At 43.0% G+C, this 11,768-nt stretch overlaps 1 protein-coding gene across 4 annotated transcripts in view; it reads right to left on the bottom strand.

Moving 5' to 3' along the window:
* Window positions 1-11,768, bottom strand: part of tiam1b (TIAM Rac1 associated GEF 1b) — a 53,350-nt gene that overhangs the window by 21,899 nt on the left and 19,683 nt on the right. For all 4 annotated transcript variants that reach the window (XM_034865584.1, XM_034865603.1, XM_034865590.1 and 1 more), the window contains exons 2-6: window positions 5,523-5,614; window positions 4,503-5,424; window positions 1,508-1,964; window positions 1,021-1,193; window positions 552-776 (exon numbers count right to left, since the gene is read on the bottom strand). In XM_034865584.1, the coding sequence (XP_034721475.1) occupies window positions 552-776; window positions 1,021-1,193; window positions 1,508-1,964; window positions 4,503-5,414 (1,767 nt within the window). In that variant the 5' untranslated portion in view covers window positions 5,415-5,424; window positions 5,523-5,614. The remainder of the gene's footprint in view (window positions 1-551; window positions 777-1,020; window positions 1,194-1,507; window positions 1,965-4,502; window positions 5,425-5,522; window positions 5,615-11,768) is intronic.

Below are 11,768 nucleotides of genomic sequence, written 5' to 3'. Positions count from 1 at the left end.
GTGTTCAGGGGACAGGCAGCTAGCAGATAGTGAGGAGATGTTTTTTACAGTGTGTTCAGGGGACAGGCAGCTGGCAGATAGTGAGATGTTTTTTTACAATGTGTTCAGGGGACAGGCAGCTGGCAGATAGTGAGATGTTTTTTTTACAGTGTGTTCAGGGGACAGGCAGCTAGCAGATAGTGAGAAGGTGTTTGCTGAATGTGACAACAAGAGGTGAGGTGTGAGGTAAAAACACGCGTGAGTGCTTAGAGCCCCTTTAATGTTTGGACATTGTTCTTTCAGATAACTAATTATAGGTTAAATGGGTGTAAAGAAGAAAACAAGAATATAGCCATCATTAACAAGCTTGCAACAACATTTTTAAAAAGAACTATGAATGCGTCCAATTTAATTTACCTAGTTTGTCCCAATATTCTTCCTCAGAGAATCATCATCATCTTTCCAGACTCTTTTCTCTCCATTCAGCATAACACCTGAAATCCCAAACAACTGCCTGACATGTGGGGACTCTATTAGACACAGCCGAGGGGACAAAGGAGAATAAAACCTACTTGATCCAGGATTGTCTTCCTCTTCTTGGTGTCAGTAACAGCAGACAGCTGCATGTCTCCCATCTTCTTCATCTTCTCGTCCATGTCGATCTTCTGCTCCAGCTTCTTGATCTCTGCGCGAAGCAGGCGCACCGTGTCCTCTCTGTGGTGCTGGCGGGCAACGGCAGCGGCACATGCCGAGTGGATGGCTGTGATCCAGTTCTCCAGCTCTGTCTGGCTGCAGGTCTGCGTGGGGACAGACAGGGAAAGATCAGAGGTTAAACAACAACAACCGGCTCCCAGACATTCGAGATAAAAAGCTCTTGATTTTCGTTTGCTGTGTGGATTCACTGCTAATTATAATAACAGAGAATCACATTTCTAAGAGCATGAAAGGAAACGAAACAGTGCATACAGGTCAAGGAAATGCTTGCCTACGGGAGAAGTTGCAGTTCTTCACAGACCAGATGACATTTAAGCATTCTCTTACCTGAAACAGAAAAGCATATCCCAGGGAGTTGCTGAGACAAAACACAAAGTCCTTTTTGGGATGCTCTGGTACCGCCTGGACAATACTGTTCTCTACCCAGATGGCATGCTTGGGAATACTGTTGTTGTCGATCCCTGAACGGCCATCAGTCTCATAGAAGAAAAGAGTGCAACCTGGAAAAGCAAAACAATCTATTACATTTTACACATAACATATTACTTGGTAAAACAGATGCTTGCTGGCTCCAATCTCTAGGAAAGACTCACAATGATACTCATGATTTCTTTTAAAAGCCAGATTTGCTCAAGCAATTTAATTCTGCTCTCCAGTGGCCAACATTAAGAAGTGCAGCATGGCTGACTTACCAGCGAGGGAGGCATCATTATCATTAGTGCCGAGTTGAGTCAAGTGCCATGAAAATGCAATAATGAGGTTTGCACCAGGCTTGAATTAAACGTGTAAATGTTACACTGAGGGCATAACAAACCTTTCAGGGAAACCCAGTAACTCTTCCACTTGCGCCTCGAGGCTGACTCCACTTTCTTGATCTTCTTATGTACGAGGAAGTTCTTGACGGCAAGCCTGCCAGCTTTGCGCACCATCCCCTGGGCAACACTGAGCAATGGGTCCGACTGGTAGGCGGAGCTCATGGTGCTCTGCTCGTCACTTAGGGCCGACCCCGCCTCCTCCAAGCTCTCCGTCTGGCAGGAGCTCATTTCCAGTTCTTGGCGAAAGTTCTCGTACACGCCCTGTACACACTCGCTGGCCCCGCCGCCACTGCTGCTGCCGCTGTCGCTGCCGGCAAACATGCTCCTGCCGGCTGCCGAGCACACGGAGAATGAGGCCGACATGGTCTTGTAGCGTCGAGACTGGTGATCGGCCTCCACTGTCACCCCATCGATGCCACTGTCCTCGTACTCGCTGCCCTCGCCAGCTGTGACATCCTGCGTTGTGGCAGAAGCACAAGACAGGTGAGACAGCATGGCAGCCACGTTTACTTCATCACTAAGAATAATGCCTTTCCCTCACGGACACCTAAGCAGTCTTTCTACAGATGTAGGATAGAACCCTCCTTTTAAACATGTTATTAGGCCTCTGAAGACTGTGACTTCCTCTGAAGCCTGTGACTTCAGAGGCCTAATAAGAGTCCATGGGTTGCTTAATCCTGAGCTTCTGCTCAAAATTAATTGCTCGTAGCCAAGCGTCTGCTGTTGTGTGAGTAAAGCCTGCCCTCCCCCTGGCACCGCAGGGTCTGCCCTCTCCTACCCACATGGCCAAAAGCTCCTGGGAGATGAAGGGGGTTACACCAGCTCTGTATCTCCATTTGGTCACATGACCCAATCATGTGCTCCAGAGCTCCATTCTGTAGGGCCGCCGGTGCCCCGCAGTGACAGGGCCACCATCAGAGATGGGAAGTAACGAAGTACAAATACTTCGTTACTGTACTCAAGTAGATTTTTCTGATATTTCTACTTTACTTTACTATTTCTTTTTGTGGCGACTTTTTACTTCTACTCCTTACATTTTTACACAAATATCGGTACTTTCTACTCCTTACATTTTACAAAATTGGCTCGTTACTTTAGATTTTACAAGAGGTTGTCATGTCGGACAATAGCGCATACACGCGCCGCACACCGCGGGCGGGTGCGCGCGCCACACGGAGAAAAAAGTGAGAGAAATGAAAAAGAGACAAGCCAGAGCCGGAGGATAACCAGCTGAGATTGTGTGTGAGTCTTTGAGAACTGTAAGTCGTATAACTCATGTTTTCAGTTCACTTAAGCCTATTTTTGGTCTATAGTTCTTCACATTTAAAGTAATTTAGCTAGTCGTTTTGGTGTGTTCTTCACCTGTTAGCTAGGTTGCACGTTGGTCTTAATGAAGCATCAACACTTTCACTAGCTTTATTCGCATGAGTTCTTTTTTTTTTTTTACCGAACTTTAGATGCAGTAGTTCAGTTGACAAGTGGATGGCAACTTAGCTAGAGAGAAGTTGTCTCCGTCTGTTTTAACAGACACACCTGGGGCCAAGTTGGACACCAGAATCAGGTTTAATCCAGTCCTAATCTAGTTCTCAACTTTCACATAATTTCACTGGAGTTATCCTTATTATTGTTTACGTCATCAATACCATATTCAATCTAAATGGATGGGAATACATCTACTCTACATTGCATTTGATGCACTACTAAGACAACTCAACAGATTCAGCATTCTGCATTAATTCACAGCAAATCATTGAGGCTTGATGGCACTAACCAACTAACGTTAGCACATAGTAGTATGGATGGTGTTAACGTTAGCACATAGTAGTATGGAGGGCGACATGATTGGAAATGAAGAAAACAGCAAGACATTCCCATCATCCTCAACCTTATCTGAGAGAGATGTTTGAGACAGAAAGCATCAAGAAGGACTCCTGGCCAATGTGCTGGGAAACTTCTTCATTAATGTCTGTTTAGTCATTCATATTTGAATCCTTTATTTTATTTCCAGAAGCCGTATTCGAGCACACACATACATGTAGATTCATTTTTATGTTAGGGGGAAAGATTAAAAATAAAAACTGGATCTGTGAATTCTCACAGAATCACAACTGAATTCATATCTTGCTAATAAGTCAGAATCTTATTAACCTGGAGTCCCAGTCTCTGTCATAATAATCATATATTTAGGCCTATTGGCAGACATCCATTTAAAATGTAGCCATTGCCACATAAAGACGTGTCCTCCATGTCCACTGAAGTTCCTCAGCTTCTCTCTAGTAACATTTGTGTGCTTCAGGTAGCTTTTGCACGGCTACTTTTACTTTTATACTTTAAGTAAATTTCCAAGCCTGTTCTTTGTTACTTTTACTTGAGTAAAGAAGTTTAATCAGTACTTCCACTTTTACCAGAGTATTTTTTAACACAAGTATCTGTACTTCTACTTAAGTATGGAAAGTGAGTACTTTTGCCATCTCTGGCCACCATGCATGTTTTACTGTAACACTCTTCCACAGGCCTCCCCACATTAGCATGACAAAAGACTGAGGAATTTGAAATGGGGAGTGACTTTAAGCTCTGCCCCCCCAGTCTCCTCTCCCAAGAAAAACAACACAGCTCCACTGACATAAGCTGTTTTACACTTTCTCAGCAGCTTATTATCTGTCAGGTGCATGCAGCGGAAAAAATGCTCAGACACTATGTGAGGGAATCAAAATGAATGATGAGAGCCGTCTTATTGGTGATAGCACCAGACTACATTACGATTCTGCACATCATTTCATATTCTGGTCACGGAACATAAAGGCGTGACACTGCTAAACGGTTTAGGCCCCTGACATTTCACCAAACTTGTGAAATCAAATGGACATAAATACATGGTTTACATAGTCATGGATGGAGGAAATGATTTGTTTTCTATGAATTGTGCCTGTTTTTAATTGAGATTTTAAAGTGGTTTAAAAGATCAGAACAATGTGAAACTGCTCTGAATCTTACCTGTATAGTCTGCGCCCTCCTGCCCTGCATACTGGCACACATGGCAGCTTTATGGCTGCTCAGGCCTTCGGACAGGCAGTGGGAGCGCCGGCAGGGGAGGGTGTATGCACCGTAGGAGTTACCATCCTCCTCTGATGGGGAGAGCATCTTATCGTCTTCGTGCTCCCCGATAGCCCTGTTAGTGACGTGCCACTTGGCATAGCGGCCGTGGGGTTTCCGGTGGGCGGGGATCTTCTGGCTATACAGCTCGTCCAGGGAGTTGGCCCTGTCAACGGAGTCTGAAGGGCTGGACTGCAGGTGTCCTTTGCAGTCAGTGAAGTCCCTCTCATTGCCCGTGTCTATGATCTCCTCTGTGCTGGTCAGGTGCTCCTGGCTTAGGTCCGACAGGGAGAACTCCAGGCTGTCATTTCGCCACATGTCTGCAGACTTAGACCTTTTCTTCTTGAAGTTGACGGTCTCCTTGGAGCCGTCCTGAGTTTTCTGGAGGTATGTTACCTCGCCTGTGTACACATCTTCTTCCTGCACCTCCTCTGCAGTGGGGCTAGGAAGGGTTACGTGCATCGTATTCATGTGCATGGACCGATTGGCGAGATCATTGTGAAAGGACACAGGCCGCAGGTTCATGGCCACGCGGTCCACCCAAATGGGGCTTCCGAAGTCTGGGAGGATATTCGTCTCATTGAAAGGCTCCAGTCCATGGTCAGCCAGGGATTGCGGGATACTGGGGGTGCTACTTGAGCGTGTGCTCGTCTCAGAGTTCCTGTGCTCTATTTTCCCTGATGAAGCATGTCGAGAGCGTCTGGACTGCTTGTTGGAGATGCGAAGAGACCGAGACATGTGCTTACGTGACAAATAGCCATGTTCGTTACCGTAGAGGGCTTGGTCCCCATTCTGGCTCTCAACATTTCCCATGATTCAGAGGCTGTACAGATGTGGGCAAATGGCTTACATTAACTCCAAAAGAACACAAAACCAATACAGGAACATTACGTTTATTAATTGTTTTGGAATTTTGCCTACCTGCAGGATTGTGTTGATTTATCTGGCATCATGTTTGTCACTGGATCTCCAGACAGTTTGGTCCTTTAGCTGCTGGTATGAATCCAAAAGCTCTGAAAACATATCCATATAAGAAATCATATTAAATGTGTGACGTGCTTCAAATTACGTATGCTGGCATAGTAAAATACTGTGTTTCCATTATGGTCTCTATTTTTCTTTTACTTTCATGCAAGAGACAAAAGCTGCACACAACACTAGAGTTGTTGTGCCCAAGAGCCAACATACGGTCAGGGAAGATAATCCCCCCCAAAAAAAAAAAACTTCATCTAGACATCTTAGTTAAAAGGTACCATGACTTGGGGCTCTTTGGATGTTCTTATATAGACCTTAGTGGTCCCCTTATACTGTATCTGAAGTCTATTTTATATAGACCTTAGTGGTCCCCTAATACTGTATCTGAAGTCTATTTTATATAGGCCTTAGTGGTCCCACTGTTGCTTGGTCCGGAGGAAACTACTAGAACTGTTGGGTCCTTGTAAATTCTGGAGTGTGGTCTAGACCTACTCTATCTGTAAAGTGTCTCGAGATAGCTCTTGTTATGAATTGATTCTATAAATAAAATTGAATTGAAAATTGAATTAATACTGTATCTGAAGTCTCTTTTATATAGACCTTAGTGGTCCCTAATAGTGTATCTGAAGTCTCTTTTATATAGACCTTAGTGGTCCCTAATACTGTATCTGAAGTCTCTTTTATATGGACCTTAGTAGTCCCTAATACTGGATCTGAAGTCTCTTTTACATAGACCTTAGTGGTCCCCTAATACTGTATCTGAAGTCTCTTTCCCAAAATTCAGCCTTGGTCCAGAATTCCAGCCACTAGAGCCAGTCCCACATTGAGCTTTCCTTAGTATGTGTCATATCTGAGTCTGCAGCTTTTGAGGAGGAGAGGTTGGGGCAAGGTGGAGGCTGGGGGTGTGGCCACTTTGCTTGTTTGAAAGCCATGGCGGGCAAAGCCGAAAAAGGGGAGGTAACCTTGCCCCTTATGACCTCCTAAGGAGCAGATTCCAGATCGGCCCATCTGAGATTTAATTTTCTCAAAGGCAGAGCAGGATACCCAGGGCTCGGTTTACACCTATCACCATTTCTAGCTACTGGGGACCATAGGCAGGCTGGGGGAACTTATATTATTGTTAAAAAAAGCTCAAAAAAGGGACGTGTTCATGCAATGGGACCTTCAACAATATACAGGCCAGATGATCCGTTTAATCAAAACACATTGGAGCATTCATCAATTGGAACTAAGAAGAGGATTTAAGAAACTCTCCCTAACACGGAGGCAAACAAGAGCACTGCATGATTGCGGTCCCAAGAGTGTATGATGGAACACATCATATGCCTTCATCTTTAATTATTTTGTTTCAGTGGTCAATCAGTAGTCTGAAATTGTACCAAGTATTTATTAATTGTTTGTACCCCCAGTACAAATGTATATCAACTCATCCAAGTCCCTGTAAGAAATTGCATGGCGACATGAACGTGGCCAGTACTGATTTTCCCCAACAACCACTCTGATGTCGGTCAGAAACATAAAAGGAGGTTCAATAATAAATGCAGACCAGAGGAGCAAATGTAATCTGGCATTTTGTTTTGCTTCTTCACTCACACTACAGAAAAAAAAGACAAATAGAACACTACCCTCATTTTGACAGAAGATGTAATCCACTCAGCCCCTTCCAACAGGCACAGGGGTTGTGTGAAGTGGAGGGGACGTAATGACAGTATGAGCACTGGGACAGCCTGAGTGAACATGAGTTATTCAGAGCTCAAGTGAGCTGTCCATGTAGCATTGTTGTTGTCTGTTCTCAAGAACTACCTCCTGCATTCGGGAGGACTGGGAGCAGGATAATGCATATTTTGACTTCCATCGACCTGCCTTTAGGCTGGACAGCCTGCTCCAAAAAAAAAAGTCCTGTTCTTTGCCTGGGACCATCAGCACATGGGACAGTAGATCAATTAACAATGTTGTGGCTGTTTCTCCTGATGTGCGCTCCCCTCCTTTCAGGACAGACCCTTTGGGGGTGCAGTGTTTGAGCGTGTGAGCTACCACAGATGAGTGGGAGCCCAACCCTCTGCTCCTCCATGCACTCAGGCTTACAGAGAAGAGGGGCATTACGTAAAGTGGAGCTGACCCCTTTTTTCTACCTTATGTTGCTCCCTTTCCCCTCTTCATTCTGCTCACTCATCACGATTCACTGGTACTGCAATGCACAATGTTTGATGTTGATGGAAGTCCATTTATTTTTCATATAACCCTGCGGTTTATTGCCAGTTTCACTCAATCCTGTTTATTGGAGGAAGAGAAAACAAAAGGAGGAGGGACAGAACTATGAAATGCCACTGCCCTCATTACAGCGAACAAGATTCACTGAGGGACCCAAACATGCTTACAGAATGCTAGCACAGACAAGCTTCTAGGCTTGCTTGTACACTTCCCCACACCGTAGAGTTTAATGGCTCAGCAGATGCCATCCCTGGAGAGAAACAAAATGTCCTTTTTGTTTTAGCCCTGATCACCAACACTGCGAGGCCCCCAGGGTTTCATAAAACTGTATAGAAAATAAAGCCATATGACAATCTTTTTGACAGGTTTAACAATGGCTGTTTATGGATGAAGTTTCTGCTATGTAAAGGGGAGCTATGTGGCTTGGCTGGTTTTGCTAATGTTCTTAGTGTTTTTAATGTTAATATAATGGGAAATTAGCCAGAAATTAATTAGACCATTTCAAGCAGAGATGAGGGGCTTAAACATCCAAATGTGGAATGCCCAGCCGGTATAATGAAGGCAACCCACTGTGCAATGACCTTGGATTTACAGCACAACCTTAATTTGCTTAGGTCTGAAATGCGGGAACTAGCTGAAAATTATTAAAAGTATGTAATAAATGAAAATAGTTGATGCATTCTGCAACACTGTTGGAGTGCAACGAATCATCCTATTACTAGTACTACACATTAGTCTGTCCTCTACCTTCTTCTAGAATAGACCCATTCAAATTAGAGAAGGCAGCAGCAGCAAAGCACAAAACAGCTCCTAGTTTCATCTGCCACAAGATCATCATTAGTTTAAGATTACGAAAGCAGAGAAAGGTTCTCATTACATTAAAACCATTTTTGCAGTAGGATCCATGAAGAATCAGCCAACTGCTTTTGCCTCTTAGAGAGATAACAGAACACTCAATCCCCCTGAGCATTGTGATTTTCTACCAAAGGTTTCAAGATATAAGAACACATTTAGTTAGCAGGCTGACCTGGAGAAGCTCATTAGACTAAAATTGTACAAATGAATAAGCATGCATTTCAAAATTGTGAAATGCAGGGATATAATATAGCAGAATATCTAATAAAGTGACCTACATTTTACAACACTATATTCTCTAAAGCTGCAATGTTGCTGGTGCACAGAATCCATCACCAGCTCTTTATTAATACATGAGGAAGAAATGGCAGGGTTGGAACCAAAGTTATACAGCACAAAATCCCCAGGAGCAGCCAGTGGGCTCTTCTAGAAGAACCTGCTATCACACATTAGTAAGTTAGTGTCCCTTTCTTGTTTTCTCTCTGTCGTCATTCATACAAAACTAAATAAAAACTGGAAATCTACTGTTGGATTGCCAGTAATTTGGCAGTGTCACAGATTGAGGATCCCATTTAATGGGTCATTTTCAGCAGGCTGCATAGGAGCACAGGACATAAGAAGTCTCGGAGGATTCATCCGTTACCAGCCCTCAATGAAATCCGTGACCACAGGAGAGTCCACACACCAACAGATCACAAAGACCAACTGTTTTATTGTAACTTCAATTAGCTACAGGAAAAGCACAGAGTTTCACCACGGCTAACACCACAGCTGGAGACTGCTCACCGTCAGTACATGAGACGTATCAATCTGCTTCTAAAGGAGCAGCTGATGTACAAACATCCACTTCATAAAATACAGTTCATGCCAAGACATCTAGGGTACAGCACTTTCATTGTTTTGTCAACATCCAGTGTGTTAAGAAGGAAATGCTAAATTGTCTAAAAAAAATTATTTCACTCCATCATGATACTTTTCTCTCTTCTATTACCAGAATTTTTTTCATTCCTTAATGTTAAATGCACATCAGTGTTTAAATTCTGCCGATGCGTTATCCATCCCATCAGATGTCAGATGTAGTCTTAGGAAATCACTGATCGAGGAAGTCGACTAGGTCTACTCTCCCAATGCTTTCAAGTTGGAGCAGATCAATGTCATTTTAACAACAAGACGTTTTAGGGTTAGTTCTGTTCCCAGTAGCCACAATCTGCATCTATGCTAACAAATAATTCACAAAATATTATCTACTTGAACTTATCTTTCATCTCTGCATGACCGTTTTGGAACACAAAGGCTTTGTGATTCATGCCCAAACCACTCCATTTCACAATGATGTCGATGATATCTGAAACTGTTTTGGGAGAGTCATGTTCATATTTCCATTCCATGTGCTGTGGGATTTTGTCATCCCTGAAATATGTGACAGGTAGATTTAAGGTCCTTTTGTTATTAAGGACCCCTTAAAGCCCAGCTTATATTTGACAAATACTTGGGCCTGTTGGAACAGGAACAAGGGAACACTGTCCTAACCACCACCTGCTTTTCTTCTCTAATAGATCCCCAAGGACAAAAATGTCAAGCTGCTGGTATTATTTGAAGGAAATGATGAAAAGGCTTGCCCTACAGCCGGGCTTATAAGCAACAAGGTAGAATCAACCAAAAGTTTGTAACACCTGGTCATACATTCCTATACTCATGAGCTCCATGTAGGAAAAAATGCAAAACTATAGAACACAGCCAAATCTAAATATATAAGAGATGATTGGAAATCCGACACATAATGCAACAGAAGATAGAACACAAATTGAGCTTAATTTTGACACAATGGGATGTTGCAACTCTTCTTCTTGCAAGGACATTCCTGTCATTTAACCTAACTACACTGGTGAAAGGCAAGAATGTACTGGGCCAACAAGTTACAAGCTCCAACATAAAACCCTGTAATCTGAACACTCCAGTCTTGAGATAATAACACAGGTAGTTGTATAGAGGAGGAGGTGGGGATGGGGTTTAACACTCAAAGACTGCACTCAAGTCAGCTCCCATTTGCCTCTGACAGCCATATGCTTCTGTGCCAATAGAAGAACCAAACAGCAATCACTTGTTCTCATGACTCATTTTTTACTCCAGAGTGTGCTCAACTGTATATAAGATTCTGTTGGGCCACAGGGAAATTTAGCATCAACAAAGCTTGCATCATCTTTCAAATCTTTCACGTCGGTGACAAACATCCGTCCCAGTTTATATGGGATGTTGAACAAAATAAGTACTTCCTCCAGTCTTCATTAATAGCTTAACTGAAAACTATATAGCACTGTCATGTAGCCAAGGAGGATTTTTCTGTCTTAAATCTGTAGCCTTAGAAACCCTGAATAGCAAACAGCTGGAAAAGGGGGCTTTCAGTGATAATGAAAGCCGTTTGACTTGTCTTGGAATAGCTCTGTGCCAAGCTGTTGCACAGAATGTATCGTGAAGCAACAGGCCTCATCCAGGCAACATTTAGACAGCCGACTGAAAACGTGATCTGTCGAAACATACAACTGGAAAAACGTAACAGGTAAAAGTAAATCAAATAATTCTACTGCCATTGCTAATAATTTTTCATTTTCAACCGCTACTCCGGCTATCAGAAAAAGCAGTGACGTAGTAGCATATGAAGTAGGGGTGGGAAGAAGAAAAGAGAAAAGAAATAAATTCACCTAAATCTGTTCTGTTTATATGGTCCCGCTAACTGTTTCCAGCCGAACAGAGTGAAAGCAGACTTCATGGTATGTTACTCTTTACAAATTAAATAAATGGCAGACAAACTTGAAGACACACATTCTTAGAAAACAATTAGTTTTAAAAATTTCTCCTGTCTCTAGAAGTGTATCATTCAATTTTTGTATTGTTAAATAAGGAAAAGAAAATCGCAACACTAAAGGAGAATTCCGGTTGATTTTAACACGTAGCTCTGTTGTTTGTAACTCTGGAAGTCTGTCAGTAGAGAGAGACTAACCAATCAGTCTGTCAGTAGAAAGAAACTAACCAATCAGTCTGTCAGTAGAAAGAAACTAACCAATCAGGTCTGTCAGTAGAGAGAGACTAACCAATCAGGTCTGTCAGTAGAGAGAAACTAACCAATCA

This window comes from Etheostoma cragini, chromosome 3 (assembly GCF_013103735.1).
Source record: "Etheostoma cragini isolate CJK2018 chromosome 3, CSU_Ecrag_1.0, whole genome shotgun sequence".
Lineage (NCBI taxonomy): Eukaryota > Metazoa > Chordata > Actinopteri > Perciformes > Percidae > Etheostoma > Etheostoma cragini.
Note: the sequence above shows the minus strand (reverse complement) of the source record. Positions and strands in the feature narration are given on the sequence as shown.